The sequence below is a fragment of the Parasteatoda tepidariorum genome, chromosome 6 (genome assembly GCF_982258835.1).
Source record: "Parasteatoda tepidariorum strain Cologne lab strain chromosome 6, Ptep-v5.0, whole genome shotgun sequence".
NCBI classification, from domain to species: domain Eukaryota; kingdom Metazoa; phylum Arthropoda; class Arachnida; order Araneae; family Theridiidae; genus Parasteatoda; species Parasteatoda tepidariorum.
In genome coordinates, this window is record NC_141760.1 from 73,802,190 (window position 1) to 73,820,970 (window position 18,781).

The following is an 18,781-nucleotide window of genomic DNA, read 5'->3' on the forward strand; positions in this document are numbered from 1 at the left end:
GTTAGGCTTGTAATTACTCAAATTATTAGTCTTAAAATAGATATGATAAAATCGTAACTAAAATTTTTATAAAGAAAATTAAATTTGGAATCTTACGTCGTTTCTATTATTGGTTTATAAGCGATTATTAATAATTTGCCCGTATTAAAACTTGGTTGTATTATTTAAAATTTGCGAGTACAGGTAAATTTTAACTAATAGTAATATAGTAGGAGTTACTCTATTCTATTACACTCTTGTACTCTAGGAAAACTGGAAAAAAAACTCGGGCTAACTACTCCCAAATTCAGAAATTTCTGCGTTTGTAAGAAAATTAATCAACGACTCAATCAAATGTTTTAAATTCCCAGTTTGTATGTATAGATTTTTAGAAGTTGATAATTTTTAATTTTATCAAATTTAGTAAAACAACAATCATTTCAAAAACAGCACAATTTCATTTTTTAAAAAGTTAACAAGTGAAAAAAAATTATGTATGAGATTTTTGAATAAGAACGCTATTTTGTTTAGCAAAATTACAAAAAACATTGTATTTCTTTAAAAATAAAATCGAAAAATTTTGCGTTCCATGCGAAGTGACTCATTTCATTTTTTTTCATCTAAAATGATAAAAAAATAGTGCAATTTCTATAAACATTGGACAAAATCTTTTCATTTTAGATTTATTTTTTGTTCATATTCTACCCTATTATAGCCTTTTCTTTATCATCGAATTAATACAAAAGCTTAAATTTTAATATTAAAATTTCATTTACTTAATGGAAAGAAATTACATAGTGGATGTTGAAAATAATGTTAATAAGCTATCGAAAATCATTGAAATTAATACCTTTCTTTTATCACGTTTTCCTTTGAAAACTTTAACGACAGAGAGGACATAAAAAATGCAATTGTGCAGGAAAAATAAGATTTAAGGCTACACGGTACCCTTTTTTAAAAAAAATTTTTAAGGCCAGTAATATTAAAAGTAATAATAGATTTTCATTTGTATTATATTATTAAACTGATTTTCAAAAAGAAAAGGGAAATCGACAAACCACAATTTAAAAAATTTAAAATTTTTTAAAAAATTCAAGATTTTTTTTAAATTTTTATAACTTTTTTAATTTTCAAAATTTTTCAGTTATTTTAAATAATATAAATATCTTAGATTATTAGGAACAAAAGTTAGTATGGATTTGATGCTCTGATACTTAGTTGAATCTTAATTATTTTTATCGTTACTAAACACGTGGAAAACCCGAAAATTCTAAAAACTCCAACTTCAAATTTTTATTAAAAAAAATGTATACATCTCACACTGAAATCCATACTAACTTTTGGTCTGTATATACATAAAAGTTTCTACAAAAAATTTCAAGGCTTTATCTTTAAAGGGAAAAAAGCCTTAGGGAATCGAAAACAGTGGTATCAACAAGAAAGAAAGTCTGAGAAAATGACATTTAAAGTAAAGAGAACCATAAAACCAAAACTAAAAATGCTTGTACAGTCCTACTTTCTTAATATATTATAAACAAACTTATTGTTGGTCCAAAAACACTAATTTACTTGAATATTAATAGTATTATATTTTTTCACATTTAAAATTTATATGTAACCTGTATCGGCTAAAATACACGTAACATTGGTTTAGACAAACAAAGCAATAGGATTAAAGAAATAGTATATTTATTATTATATAAATATTCATAATTATATAAATATTCAGTCAATCAAGTATAACAAATATTCTGTTACGAATGTATTTATAAATTAAAAAATATTAGTCTTAAAAAAGACTTTTTATAAATAAAAATTTAGTAAAAACACAACTTTAGAACGCATCCATCAAACACCGAACATAAATAAACAACAATGCTTCTAGAAGTGAAAGTGAAATTTGATAACTTTTGGAGAAAGTGAAAATTAATAATCATCGAAATAAAGTAAGTCTTTTTTTGAAAAAAAAAGTTTTAAAATTAGATTTAAAAGAAAACGAAACTAACCACGCCCCCTCGCTTGTCAAATTGTGAGTCTGACACAACTCGGAAAAATCCTAATATCTCTAAAACTAATTAGATCTCAGATGCAAAATTTTTCAACTTGCTTCCCAACCACATTAGCCACCCAAAAATGCAAAAATATTTTTTTGCATATTTTTGCGAATTTTAGGGTACTGTGTAGCCTTAATACAAGATAAAATTGAATTTTTTGATTAATTAACTCAGTTAAGTACAACAGGCATCCTGAAAATTAGCCCTTATTGAAGGTTATTTTTAAGGAGAATCTGATACTTCTATCATGGCTTGATTTTAAAAACAACATTGACAAATTTGCTTAAATATTTACACATTTAAGTTGTAATTTTAATAGTTTTTGATACTGAAAACGATGCAGTAATGTCTCTTCAATTTGTTTTGCTCTTTTGTCACCAGATGAGTAAAAATGTTACTGAAAGTAAAATAGTACTCAATAAGTAAAATAGTACTCAAAGGATACTGCTAGTAAGAATTTTTTACAATACTTTTAATTTAATGCAAAACTGCATTTGTATAATCAAATACGTAGCTTTGAAATAAAATGAAAAATTTATTCAAAAAAATATCGATTTTCATCAATTTAATGTTTTAGATTATGTATTTTTAATAAATAACTATCAAATTAAGGAAATTTCTTCATGATACATTATTATTCTTTAATTTTTAAAGACATCGCGGTTCTCAAAACTGTCTTATTTTAAAAGCGAGTGTCTTATTTTAAAACGAGTGTCTTATTTTAAAAGCATAAAATCGAGCGCTGAGTTTTATAATCACAGGCAAAATCGTTGATAATTAATAATTAGGAATTAAGAAATAAATATAGCTATAAAAGTAATAGAAATCTATCAGAACATTTAAATAATAAATCAAAATTAAGAACCATGAAATTAAACAAACATTTTGCATAATTTATTTTCAAGCTGAAAATAAAAATTGAATTGATATTTTGTTATGTATTTATGCATCTGATTGAATTTTAATTTAAACATATATACTCTGTTTTATGAGGTTTTTAAAATAATCATATAAAAGTCCTGTCGTTTAAATTCAAAAACAATTAGGCACAACTTTTTTTTCCATTCAAGTGCCAAATTTAGCATATATTTTACTAGTTATTAATTTATTTTATGTTTTACACTATGTTAGTTCAATTCTCATGATTTGTTTCTATCAATAAAACGTGGAGTTGTATATTTTCAATTATGGGATCCACTGTATTTGTAATTGAAATAATTTATGTAAACTTTCAGTAAAATTTGTGATTTCATTTTTAAACAGTTCAAAATCAATAACTTAAAAGAAACTTTTGCTAAGTTTCCTTTTTGTCGAAATTAAAATTATGAGTTTAAAAAAAGACGCAAATGGTTTGATGTAGTCCATTTGTAATTAAAATTACAATTTTATTTTAATAATTATTTTCTGGGTACATATCCATTTTGCCATTGCAAGTAAATTCATCAGCTATTTTATTTATTTATTTATTTTAATTTGTTTTTATTTATTTGAATAAAAAATAACAAAAATTGAAAAAGGGGAGAAGAGCAGTTGAATTTACCGTTTTTTAATTGACGACTTAATAGTCTCCTTAATAGATGTATATAGTACCATTTTTTTAAATTTTTTTTTGATGAAACTTCTAAAAGAAATGTCTTCCCTTCTTAAATATTTGGAAAACTGACAGAGAATAATTTAACAAAATAATTAACAATCATATTTCCGTAATTCTTTTTTTTTTAATTGTACAAATGAGTTGAACCCAATAAGCAGCTCTTTTTGACTAGTCCAGTGCTAGATTTAACAAATTCAGAAATCCATAACCTTGCCGAATCATTAGACGCATTACCACATGATTACAAAGCCACAAACTTATGGCGCGTGGTCCCAATCTTTCGTTCAATTCTTGGTTTATATACAAGTCAGAATATCCTTGTCACGTGATTGCTTACTCAGTTGCTGATTTGCTCTTTACAAATTCACTTATAAATGGTAAAATTTTAAAATCGTTTATGAATAAGTACTATACAGTTGATCTGTCTACAGCCGCATATTGACACGGGGACAAAGTGGGCGTTTGTCTTGGAGAAACACTACCAGCATATGTCCCAAAGCCAGCAGCTGTATGCTGTTTGGCTTTCAGTCTCAGAGATGCTATGCTGGATGTCATAGTGGGACATTGTTCTCTGTACACATAGGGAGGTGTGGGCGTGGCGTAAGGACAAGGAGCACCAGCACTACTGACGCCTGGATTCATACTAACGGATGGTACAATGCTGGCTGTAGATATTCCGGGTGGAGTTGATGGATTGAAACATTGTCCAAGAGGATTGACGGAATTGAGGGAAGGCCAAGGAAAGCTCTTACCACCCAAAGGACTGGGCACTTTAGCTGCCCAGTTGTAACCGGAAGAGTAACCAGGATATAGGCCGTCATCAAATGGCTGCATGAGTCCATTGAACTGACTGCCGAAACCGTTTTTCAACTCAGCAGCGGCATTTCTTTCTCTTTTCCGCCATTTAGCTCTTCTATTTTTAAACCACACCTGCGGGGGGGAAAATAATAGAATTAGTACACAGTTTCTAAAATACTGATAATAACTATACAGTTCATTTTAACTCATAATATTTACTCTATCTTCACTATCAAAACTGTGGTGTAATATCTGTCCGATATTGTCGTTGAAAAACTCTGAAAATTGTGTGAATTATTACTTTATTTCAAGTTAATACTGAATCAAGCGTTCTTACATACTTCAGAGAATATAGTTAAACTTTATAACCAATAATTGATGAAGTTTACACCAATTTGCAGCTCGTCGGGGAAGAAGGTTGTGTTCTTTGGAGTTCGCAAAATTTAGCGATTAATTAGTACATATTTGAACTATTTAATTAAATTGCGTATGAAAGTAGGGCATATTTTTAACGTATAACAATTGCTTTTGAACCCTTATTAGAAGTTTAAAGGAGAATAATTGTGCAATTTTAAAATGGTGACAATATGGCGCTTCATTTACAAATGTAAAATGTAAGTTTTTGTTGCATTATTTTGAGAAACTACTCATATAAACTGTTATAAAATGTATGTATGTTTTAGCTGTATAATAAAGATATTTATGTTCTCATAAGATTTACATAAATCTGTCAATTGTATAAAACAATTTTATAATATTTAACTTCGATTCACTTTGGTATTGTGATATAGATTATATCATTAAATTGCATCTTTAGATTGTATCATGAAATAATTTTACCGCTTCTTATGTGTACCATATCTTACTGTGCTTATAAATTTTAATGTTATTGAATAACAAGCATGGTACTTTACTAGTGTAAAAGAACATTCTAGATGTTTCACTACACCAGAAAATATCCTCTGTTTTGGTGTAATGGAACATTTAGTGAAACACCACTGTGAAGTAAAGTAGTTGCCTCCATTTTTAGTGTTCAGAAATTTTGGTGTTCAGAAATTTTGGTGTACATGACAATATTTTACAGTGTGAGTCTAAACCATTTTAAATCTTTAAACAGATACTCACTTATTTACTTATTATGTCACCGAGAGTCATACAGAGAGCCGTTTCATACAGTTTTTTCTTCCCTTTTTTCAAAATTTTGACATTTGAAATCAAATATATATATTATAAATAAAATATAGGTAATATTAACAGAATTTTAAGTAGATGATCCACTCTCTTATTTTTAATTTCTCTGAGAGTTAAACTAGCCATCTTTAAACAAAAATTGTTTGCTATTTAACCTGTTGACATCACAGTTTAAACTATTTTGAGCTTTTGAGCAAACTTTTGGTCTTCTTGGAATCACTGTTCCTTTTGTTTTCATGCGTCTGAAACTTGTTTGTCCCTTTTAAATATTATGAATCAAAATTTTCAACAAAATATGAACGTTTTAAAACAGTTTCTAATGTCTTCTCTGAACTTCTTGAAACTTCTATAAGGTATACCTCTCTTTCAGAAGTCATGTAGCAGTGACTAATCGAGATTCTTTTTAAAAGTTAATCACTAAAAAAGTGGTGAAAGAAAAAAAGAAAAAGTTTAATAATGCAAATGTAAAAGAATATTTTCTTGTCACGTATGTAGCAGATACTATTTTAAAATTTGCACAAAAAGTAAAATAACAATAATATTAGATTTATATCGTTGATAAGCGGAGAATGTTAATTGTTTCGTACACTCTAAACATTTTCATAAATATCTTGAAGCTTAAACGAACTGCTCACTGTGAATATAACATCTGTTAATAGTTATTATTTATTTTAAGAACATTAAAATTATCGTATCTTCAACAATTTTTGTACGATAATTACCCTGTATAAAAATGTAGATTCCTTCTTTTAATATAGTTTATATTTTTAGAATAAAACTGACAACTTTGATCTACTGAAATTCCGTTAAATAATTTTTGAAAACGGATGAATTACAATTTTTACAAGTTCAAATGTTTTCTGAAATGAAGATAAAGTGTTTTCGTAAAAAAGCGTGTAATATTCCTTAGAAATATTCTTTACTTACGGAAGGAAACTTTTATTTTAAAAAACAATTTATTACTTTATTAAATTAGGAAATTTTCAAATTGTGGAGTAGATTTTATTTTAAAAAATGTTAGTTTGAATCCGTGAAATTAAAGAATGAAGAGTGCTTTAACATTTTGACGCAGAATTTTTATTAAATATATTTTTCGCACTTTTTACATTATTTTGTATTTCTAAAGTCAAAATGAGTGAAAAATATTATATTTAGAACGCCTTATGGTTGTGAAATACAGACTGAAATGCGGTGCCTTTATCTGCATTAAAAGTAAAATCTTTCAAACCCGATTCTCTTCCAAACAATAATTTTTCAAATTTGCCCTTATTTGTAGTTAGTGATGAATAACAGATACTTATCATAAAAATTTCTTTAATTTATAAAATCTATTATTGATACATTTTTGAATAAGAATACAAAAAAACTCAAACTACATTTTTTTGTATTTTATATTTTAGTATAAATAAAATTTTTATAATCCAATAGATTTTTTTAGTTTTTATTAGACTGCTTTTCATTATTAAAAAATTTCAAAGTATATATTTTCTCGCAATTAGAGTATCAGAAAAAAATAGATAAAAGGGATACCGGTGCCCCATCTGCGTCGAAGGGTTAAAGTGTATTCAATATTCTACAGTGGATAAATATAATACTTATTTAACACTAATCAATGTGTATAATACTCAATATATAGAGTATAATAAATGCACTGAATATATGTTAAAAAATTAACTTGACTCTAAATAAATACGAATCAAATACATTCAGAATAATAATTAGAATTAAATAAAGTTTTAATGATTTAAAAAAAAAAATTTTAGATTAAACTTGTGAAAGCAAATAAATAAAAGCTAGCACTAACTACAAATAAGGCAATTTTTCTTCTGTGCATTACAGAAGATCCAATTTAAACTGCTTCATAGATACTTACAGAAGGCATAATAAAATTTATTTCAATTTTTAAATTAGCATCGTATGCATTGGAGATTAGCATACAGATAATCTCCAACAACAAAATCTGCATCCAATAACAAATGTTATTTATCGTACCTATATCTCCTTAGATGTTCTTTTTTACGATCCCTTTGTCACCATTTAATCCTATCCTAATGTAGCCCTTGTCTGGTTAGTAGCGCCGCCCCGGCACTGATGGGAAATCTCTAGCCGCCCATTAACGTGCAATATTCAGTGTGCTATAAAGGGACATCCTTCGATTTAAAGGGCGACATAACGGGGGCCACTTAATCCCTTTTGGTGTGGTTGATTTTATGTAATGCGACAGGAATACGGGGTGGGCCAGGGCCCCCTTTCCCCTATTGCTACTCTGCGGGAAAGAATGAGAACAATTGTATCGGTGCTATATGTCATGCTTATTTAAAATGGCTGTGTCTTCGCTAAACCGACCCCTATGGTGCAGTATTGTATTTCTGCGTTACAATGTAATAACACTTGTCAACGATTGATTAATAGTATCTTAATAATTGTGCCCGGGTAAGTTTGGCGCAGATTGTAATGTATGGCCAGAAGTCAATAGAAAATGGCTTACTTATTGAATATTCATTGGTGTGGGGGTACATTGAGACAGACAGGAAACTGTTTTATTGAACCATGGGATGATTTTAATTTTAAGTAAGGGGTTAGAGTTATAAAGATTTCATTCCGCAAAAGTTTAATTTAATCTTAAATTAATGAATGAGATGTACGAGTTTAAAAATCGTAGTCGTTGAAGGGGAAGCGAAAATAATATTAAGAATGGATGCAGCAGTAATAAAGTAAAATAATGCTAAGGATGAATGATAGATTAAAGTGGCATTTAAACATCGTAAGGTAAGGAATGAAGAAATATTGTGCGAGTAAAAAATGCCTTTATGACATTTATTGATTTTATGCCAATGACAACCAAAAAAAATCTGGATCTTCTTTGTCAATTAGGAAAACATACCATGTGATTTTCAGGCCAATAAAAATGTACCGACAACAACGAGAAACTGTTTTAGACCATTGTGTTTTCATTTTATATAGAAATACTGACATTTTTACTTAATTATAAAATGGAGAATATATCAGGGTTGATCATGTAATCACAAATTTAGGTGATAGGAATCGTCATTCTAGATCGTGTTTTCGGAATTTATTTTTAGGAGTTTTTAAAATGAAATGTTTAATGTTAACAAACGTACAACCACGCAAGTATAAAGAAGGAAATTAAATGCTGAAATTCTGTCACAAGTATGTCATATTCTAATTAAAAATTTCATCAAATGAGCACAAATGGATCTGAAGAATTGAGAAGGATACGAACCAAATGCAACTCCAACTTGTCTACTTAGAAATAAGAAGTTAATTATTAAGCGAAAAAATATGTTTTTGTAGTAATTTAAGTATATCTCTTTCAATGAAAATAGAGTGCTTTTAAAATTAATTTTCAACTAAAGTTATTTTCAACTTTCAGAAGACATTATGCAAAGTATTCCGATCACTGCAAGTTAGTTTAGAATATTTTAAAATATTTATCAAAAATTAAGTTTAAAAAACAAAAACATAAAAAAAGACCAAAACAAAAACACACAAAAAAGAAAGAAAAAAATGCAGCCTAACTTAAATTATTAGGAAACTATATTATATTATAACTTAAATAATTAGGAAGGAAAAAAAAATTTTTTTTTAACAACACAAATTCATTGCTTCGAGGTTCCATGCTCTTCTTCAACTGCCCGAACTCATAATTGTTCCTCTTGTTAAATTAGTTAACTTACTTACTGTTCAATCACTAATTGATAAAAGGTAATTATATATGTTTATCATTAAATGTTGTGTAATAAAGTAATATCATACAATTACTTTATAATATAAAGCAACAGTACTTTTAGTTTGGTGCCTTTAATTTTAAATAATAATCAAATTCAAAACACAAAATAATAATAAATAATACTATAAAATGAGGGATAGATACATATCAAGAGAAAACCTTTATAGGGTAAACCAACCAGTGAGGGAACACTACCCAGTGAAGGAATATTTCATATATATTTATTAAAAATAAGAATTTGAAAGTTTTTCTTTAGATTGATCGATAACAATAGCTTACTGCCAAGCAATAGGAAGTCATCTAGCAATGTTTTGGATTACCTGGTCAAATAGACTTCTCTAGAAAAATTTTTGAATTTGTTATTATCTCTGCAACACCTTGTTTCTTTGAAAAAATTATAAGGTGAGTGTCTGTATTTATATGTTTGAAGTGGAATTAATTGCATGTAATAGTTTTATTTTTCTCACTGTGAAAAGGAGAATTCAAAATATAGTTATTGAAGTTACGTTTTATTTTTTTTAAGCATCATAGCATAATAAAGTACTGAGATAAGGGGGTGTTAATTCACTGGATCACCAAACGATGAAAAACCAGTGATGGAACAAGCGTTCCTTTACTGTTTTCTTTTCTAAGTTAATGAAAATAAAAGATAAACTTTAATTTTCTTGTACTTTTAGTATGTTCCGCATCAAAAGTATGTTAAAAATACAAAAAACAACTTCTAGCCAGTGAGGGAACAGGCATGTTCCTTTACTCGGCATAGATTTCCCAGTGAATGAACAGTATGTGTTAATATGTTGATATTTTAATTTTCCATTCATGATTACAAAAAACGTTAACATTTTCCAAGTATTTATTTGTTATAATTTCAAGAATAGGTTTGCTTTTAAATATTTGTATTGCTCATAAATTCATAAAGAGCATTAAAAAATAACCAAAATTAAGTGTTCCTTTACTGTGTGTTCATGCACTGGTAAGAGCTGTTCCTTCACTTGGTCTTCTTACTACTTGGATTTTAACCTCCAAAACTTTAAAACAATATTATGTAAGATCTCTACAATTTTTTTTACATAATTTGCAATTAGTAACAAATATGTTGACAGTGTCATTTAACTAAAATTACGAATTTTGAAATTATTATATTTTTTTAAAAGGCAAGCGAAGCTTAAGTGCTCCTTCACTGGTTAGTTTACCCTAACTGTTATTATTTTTATGCTTATGATAGCCAGAGATAACTGAATACTTTTTAATTATAATTGGTGCTATCATGTGATTTTTTATGTCCAGTGGAATGCTCTTTGAACAGTGAGAAACAGCAAGACAACTGTTTGGCATCTTTCTTTCTTTTTTTACGTAAAGAGTGTGTCGAAAAAAATTGTAATATTGCATAGTTGTTTTTTTTTCTTTTGTACCACCTAGAATTTATTTCTGTGTCTTATCTTTTATCGCAAATATTTAGAACATGAAAATGTTAGAAATATAAGATATTTTTTCCGTAGCAGAAAGAATATTCCATAATGGCCGCCCTTAACTTTTATTTATAGAATTCTTGTCAAAAGTCACCGTATGCACCTCAGAAGTCACATATATTATTTGAGTAATGAAGGCAGAAGTTTAAATGTCAGAATATATTTGATTGACAGAGAAATTTAAAGGTGATTACTGAAACGATTCCAAGCTTCATCGGATAATCAAACCGGTTTTGATGTTTTCACCTTTCTTTTCTCCCTTAATGTTGTCGACTTTTTTTGAAGAATTATTTAATTAAAGGAAGGAGTGGATCATTATTAAATTGAATGAATGTCTTTATTTACAGTTTCTTCACAGTTAATAGGAACTTTCTGAATCCATGTGCTATTAGTTTCTCACCTAATTATAATTTTTACTCTAATAAATAAATAAAATAAAATAAAATAAAATAAAATAAATGAAATAAAATGAAATAAATAAAATAAATGAAATAAATAAAATAAATAAAATAAATAAAATAAAATAAAATAAAATAAAAAAACAAAATAAATAAAATAAAATAATATAAAATAAATAAAATAAAATAATATAAAATAATATAAAATAATATAAGATAAAATAAAATAAAATAAAATAAATAAATGAAAATAAAGAGCATCTATTAAATCATTTTTTTCCCTATATTCATAACAACGGTCACTTAGTGATGCATCCCAGTCCTTTAATATATGATTATGTCAATCATTCCTTTGAAAATTTTGTACACTGTAAAATATTAAAATAACGGTATAAAGTCTTCAGATGAATTATCCGTAAAATCCACTTTTACCGAAAAATATACCATAAATTTTGCTGTTATATTTAAGTTAAGAGATTCAGTGATTTTAAGGCAGTTATTGTTGTAAAAATTACGGTATGTCAGATGTTTTGTTCCGTAACATTTTCTGGTAAAAATAGATTTTACGAATAGTGCATCCTGAGTGCCAGTACTTTTTATAGCAATTTGTTTCGGAATTTTTTACTGTATTACCAATAATATGATTGATTTTGATAGCACTTTTGTTTTCATTCCTCTCTTAAATATTAATTTGTGAATTCACATGAACACATTTCTTGACTGGTTCACAAGGATTCCAAAAATATATAAGACTATTGGTCATAATAAAACAAGCTGCATACAGCATCAGTTTTGATAGAACTATGCACTGCAGATTCATAACACATTACAATTAAACCTAAATATCTTTCTAGTTACTACAATCATTCGAAGCATAAAATTTTTTTCTGTTAAATCGAAAATTTTTTGAACAGATTCTTAAAGTTTATCCACACTGTGAAAAAAGGGGTATTCTCAAAATTGATCAGAAATGTGACAAAATATTTCTGAAACAGATATAGTTGAATTTGAAAATCCCATGTCCTTATTATTGAGTAGAATGATTTGTTCGAAAAAGCGTGTACTCAATTTTGAGACTATGTGCAATCTCGTTTAAACAACAAATTATTCAAAATGAGTACATGTAGTGACATTTGTGAGACTATGCACATTGCTTTTTATGTCATGGCTTTTATGTTATGGCTTTACATGTATTTATTTATTAATGTCACTAAACTCAATAATGAGTACATGGCTTTTCAAATTCGACTGTATTTCTTTCGGAGATTTTTTGACACTTTTTTGTTCAATTTTGAGTTATCCTTTGATGCAGTACATAAATATTAATAGTTAATCATTAATTATGGAAAGAAAAAGGAATTAAGAGTAAAATAAAAGATAATAAAATACATTGCAAAAAATTCAGGGTAAAATTACGGTAAAAAGTACCCGAACTCAGAGTGCCGGTATTTTTTATCATAAAATCCATTTTTACCAGAATGTGTTACGAATCTAAAAATCTTATAAATCGTAATTTTTACGATAAAATATTTGATTCACTTTAATTATATAAATACAACTGTAAACGTTACGATATAATATTCAAAGGTGAAAATGAATTTTTTGGTAAAATGGATTTTACCGATAATGCACCCAAAGTGCCGGTAATTTATATCATAATTTGTTACGGAATTTTTTGCAGCGTAATGAAATAATATTAAAAAATTCTTATTACGAATAAAATTCGCGGCAAACAACTGAAAACTGTTTTAAATAAGTTAAAAAAGTTAAAAATAACTTTTTATAATAGCTTAATGCATGTATTAATTAGAGAATTAATTATTTCGTTATCCTGATAAAAATTCTAAAATAATTGGACTCGGGCGATTTAACTCCAAAACTATTTCAGACGAGTGAAGTTTTCAAGGGCAACCAGCAATGTAAATAAATGGCGCTAAATTCTTTACGAGAACTAAGGGTTAGGGTTGGCGGAGTAATTATTCCGGGCGGGGGCGCAAAATATTAAGTCTTGATTCGATGTGACAGTAGATCGTGATAAATGCCATTGCTTGATATGCACGTGCGGGGAGATAATCCCTACACCCTCCCTTATAGCTGGTTTATTATCGTCTGAAAGGGCAAAAATCGAAGATGTTTCGCCCACTTCTAATATGAGGGTAATGTGTTAAATTTAGCGATTAGAACATTTTATTATAGGAACTAGTATTATTTCCATGATGTTTTTAGAATTTTTTAAAGAAGAATCGGAACAAAAAAAATTATTATTACTCAAATTATTTATTACTCAAAAAAGCAATGTTATTAGTTATATTTATTTAATGATTAAAATATCGCCTGTATCTGAATAAGACCGAGATATTTAACTTTAAAATTACGAAATTTTACCAGCAAAACAAGCTAATTTTTTTTAATTATATTTAGTTATTTTCATTAAAAAAACAATACAAATAAATTTTTTTTGTCTATTTTGCATTAGTTGTCGAGTAAAAAAAATTCGGTAAGAATGGAATATCATAAATTTAATATCAAATGTGCAAATCTGTATGCATAAAAATGAATGTTTGCCTGTCTTTTGCAAACTCCTAAGTCATTCAATCTAAAGCTATGAAATTTGGCTTACTGATAGATCGAAGCACGGGAAGTGTCTTTGTATACGTTTGATGTTTGTATGCTTCCCAAGTTGTACCAAATCCCTATACTTTAAAAGTCAGGTGTCCAAATGCTTCGAAAAAAATGTTTGTTTATTCAGAAAATTTCGCTGTTGTGTGTTATTTTGTAACATAAAATATCATCAGCACTAATTAATTAGTATATTTAAGGTTAGCCTCTAGTCCTAGTCAGTAAAATCATTGGATCAAAATTTTTTCAGGGTGTACCTCTTTGTGTTCCGCCCCCTGAGAACTTTTTTCTTTCTTCCTTTTCTGTTTTCTTTAAGTAAAAGCATCTCCCATTGAAAATAACTAAACATATCGAGAAGAAGCGAAATAAGCTTTTATAAAACATATTTAACTGATGGTAGCACAAAACTTCAATATCAAGAGGACCCAAGAAAATTACAAAAATATGATAGCTGAAAATTGATGTGGATTAAGAAGAAATATAGAAAGCGAACGATTAACAACTCAGCAAATTACAAAAAAGTTCAATTTATACTTAGGAACAAAGATCTCTCACAGAACAATTCGAAGATAACTTAAAATTTTGGACTTATAAAAAATGTGGAACCATTAAATATTTGATGAAGTGACAAGTCCTTTGACTAGTGTGTATAGTTTACTTTCAATTTTAAAACCTTATTACTACAGTTTCGTTTGCTATTATAAACATTTCTATATAGGATTCTTTACACAATGAATAAAGAATGGAATGAAAAATACGAAAGAATGATGAAAGGAATCCACAAATCATTGATCTGCGAATCACTTTACAGATACAAATTAGTTAAGGTCTGGTTTCTTAGGACAAGCGCCTTATCTGGGCGTCAGCGGAAAGTTGACGTAGAGCTGACGCCAAAAAAATACCTTTTTGTTAGCAGTTTTTTGTTCGTGAGCAGTCGGTCCAACGCAGACATTATCTCTCATTGCGCATGCGTTAATAACGTAAACAAATATTTATTTTGAATTTGTATTGATTTTGTTTTTGTCGACCAGTGTTTTAGAGAACAAATAATGACTTTGTCCAAGAAAAAACACATTATAGCTGAGCTAAATGAAGAGTGCTATGTTTAATGAGGAAGCTATGTTTAATGTCAAAATCAAAATCTTGACTGATTTCAATGTGCTGTTGGATGTTGTCCGCCATTGCTTCTGTCGTTAACGTCACGTTGCAATCCAACTGCAGTTGAGTTGGACGGCAATTGCAGTTCAAGATGAGCGTTCGATGACGTATACTATCAAACTCACAAATGGACCAATCAGAGGCTAGCGCTGATTTCCAGCTGACGGCGTTCTGTCCTAAGAAACCAGGCCTTTTAGGGAGTCAATAGATGAGGAAATTAGTTAGCGGAGGAATCTGTTAATTAAAAAAATGGACAAACTCTGTGAAAAAATTCCTGATAAAATTACGGTAGAAAGTACCGGCACACCAGGTGCCAGTATTTTTTATCATGAAGTTTTATAGCGGGATTTTTACAGTAATATTTATTTAATTACAGTGGTTCAGTAAATATTATTGTGAGAATTACGTTATCAATTTTATAAAGTAATTTATAGAGAGATATTTATTTAGTTAGAATGATTCAGTAAATATTTTCACAAAAATTACGGCATATAAATTTTTTGTTCCGTAAAATTTGACAGTAAAAATGGATACTACGGTAAAAAAAGTACTGCCGTTCTGAATACCGGTATTTTCGACCGCAATATTATCAGGAATTCTTTACAGTGTATAAACAAACTATTGAATAGGTTGTTAACAACTTAAAATCTGTTGACAAGTAATATATTTAATAAACTCAGTTTCTGAACATAATAGCTTTTATAAAATAACAAAAGCAGAAAGCTTTAGCTGGTAAGTTAGTTGTGACATTTCAGCAGGCAGCATTATTAAAAATTGGCTGCTTTGTTTTTACCTTTTTGTCTCGTAACAGATAGTCCAAAATACTTGTCTTTTCCTGTATTTACATCTCTTTACAAGACTCTAACTAATCTGTTAGAATGCTGAAATGTAGTATAGTGTGCCTCTGGTATTGGACACTGGAGTTTTTTCATAAAATTTTACATTTTCCTATTATTTTCAGCCGATTCTCACTTTTAAGTCATTTTCCCTGTTTTCTAAAGGAATCTTAGTATAAGAGGGGCACCCGATTGCAAGCTTTTACGAACTAATTTTGACCTTAAACAGCTTCAGAACATTTCATACAAAAACTCAGCCTGAATATGTCAACTCAGGAACATTTCTAAAAATGTCGCCTGCTTTCGCGATCTGTCTTCCTGTACTGGGCTTTTTTATAGCTTAAGTTAACTTTCATTTTTGATGATTCTTACAATAGAATTTAACTTTGATATTTGTGATTCACAATAATGTATAACTCCCTAACCAAAAATATAACAACTAAGACGGTGACACTGTATTCAAGGAATTGGATAATCAGTATTATAATTATGAGTAAACAAAAAAGAAAATATTAATCTATATCATTTACAGAGCTTGACGATCTCAATTTTTCCATCATTGTTTTCACACCTAAATGTTTGTATCTTATTGTAAAAACTTATTGTGATACTTATTGTACACCATAGTAAAAAAATTACACTATTGCATTTTATAATATTACATTTTATAATAAACTAGAATTAGGACCAAATGCCTTTGGAATCTTGCTTCATAAAATTTGTTCGACAATGTCTTGGATTGGTACAAGTAAAATTTAAGGAACAAAATACCTTGAATATATATAACAAAATGTATAACAGAACTGTATGAGTTTAGTTTTATGCATTCGAAATATCATTGAAGAGGATTTTCGATAATGCGAGGTTTAGCTTATGCCACGTTTTGGTTAGATACTTGTCACTGCCAGTTTTTACCAAAGTCTAGAGATCGTCCTACTCTGTAAAAAATTCCGGATCAAATTAAGCTATCGGCACTCAGGGTACCGGTTGTATTCACTGTGAAGTTTTACGGAACAAAAAAAATTCATTTACCGTAATTTCTACAGTAATAATGTAAAATCCCTAAATCACTTTAATTAAACAAATATTATTGTAAAAATTACGGTATAATATCTTATGGTCAAAATGGATTTTATGGGTAAAAAGAATTTTACGGGTAAAAAGAATTTTACCGGTAAAAAGGATTTTACGGGTAAAAGAGAGTTTACGGGTAAAATAAATTTTACGGATACTGAAAAAAAGTTGGGTTGAAAAAAATTGGCCTGCACTTTTCACCGGGATTTTTTACAGTGTAGAACCGCATAAATTCATTAGAAAAAAAGAAAATGTGCACGAAAAACTAAGTTAAAAATAGTTCTGAAAAAATCTTTTTAGTCAGTTATGAAGGATAACTCTGGTTTGATATATTTCCAAAAAACACACTAAACACATTCACTGTGGATAGAAAGGGATATCTTTAGTATGAGAGAATCCTCAAGAAAAGACGAAAACCAAATAAAATCCATTTGATGAATAAATGAAATAAAAATAAAAACAAAAACAAGAAAACATTTTATCTTCCTCCAACAGAAAGTTCCACACTGGCACAACAAAAAGAGAGAAATTGAATAAACGAAAGAAGGAACCTCTTGCTACAAAAAAAATATATCTATACATACGAACAGAAAAATAGAGAAAACTAGTTCCCGTAGCAAGAATGCATTCTATTGCTGAACATTTTTTTTTCCAAGACGATTTTAGAATTCGATATCGCTGAAAATAAATTCAAAAGAAATCCAGACTTCCGCTGAATGAAGCTTCTCGTCTCTTTATGACTAGAATTTTTCGAAGACAGAGTTGTTTTTTTTTTAAATATAATTCCTTAACAAAAATGTAGAAAATTCATTGTTTTTATTCCTTTTAATATTATTTTTTTCTTTCATACATGAAAGTTATATATTTGAAAGTGTTCTAATTAACTTAATCAGATTAGTTAGAAACCTACGTATATGAAATGTGGGTATAACAAAGGAATTGTTTTAAAAATTATTTTCCACTATAATTAATAGAAAGTACTAGGAAAATATATCAGAGTGTTCATAAGCGATTGTATTGATTTATATTCTGTTTTTATTTAATACTAGCCGCAAAGGCGGCCAGCTGTCCGCCACGCTAAAGGTTTCCACAAATAAAGTTTTTTAAAACATAGCAGGAAATCTGAAGATTAGTGGACAATTAAAGTGTTTCTGTCCTGCAATTTTGTCTTCATGTCCAGTTCTGCTGCAGATGTGTTATAGCTCTTGAGGATGTTTGAAGATGTAACTTTGCTATGGTAACCTAACCTATAATATAACTATCAGGTGGAGACTTGTTTTTTTTTCTTAAAAAAAAGCCTCAGAAATTGTAAAAGCATACAAAAGTTGCTTTAAATACATGAAAAGAACACGAAAACGAATTAATTTTTTATGGTATCTATTTCTCTATAATTTTTTTATGGTATCAATTTCTATTTCTATATCGCTACAAAAATTAACGTCAGGTAGACTATATTTGAGGGTGCCCCTTGATTCTCGCCAAGTTGTGATCGCCAAGCTGGGCGATGTTGAAACCCAATCGTGATTCTCAACGGTTTAGATTTTAGCGTTATAATGTTCAACGGTATACGTAATTTCAGAGATCCATTAGTTCTTCGTTAGATACCGGCTGGTAAGGTTACTTTTACTTCTGGTCAATAAGATCGAAGGTATGTGGGCAGTCATAAAAAGGGACTTTATAAAAAAATGTCATCACCAGTTCGGTACCACAAACGCCATTTTCGATTCATATTTCGCCGAATTTATGTGACGATGGAGGTACACAGATTCTATTCACGATAAATTTAGACAGTATCTAACTGTTATTAGATAATTCTGTGCACCTAAATCTGAGAATATTCAAGCTTAATGAAGAAGTGAG

At 28.6% G+C, this 18,781-nt stretch overlaps 1 protein-coding gene across 1 annotated transcript in view; it reads right to left on the bottom strand.

The window, feature by feature from the left end:
* Nucleotides 1–3,625: 3,625 nt before the first annotated feature.
* Nucleotides 3,626–18,781, bottom strand: part of LOC107438306 (pituitary homeobox x) — a 65,311-nt gene continuing 50,155 nt past the window's right edge. The window contains exon 3 of the mRNA XM_016050565.4: nucleotides 3,626–4,557. Within this exon, the coding sequence (XP_015906051.3) occupies nucleotides 4,036–4,557 (522 nt within the window). The 3' untranslated portion in view covers nucleotides 3,626–4,035. The remainder of the gene's footprint in view (nucleotides 4,558–18,781) is intronic.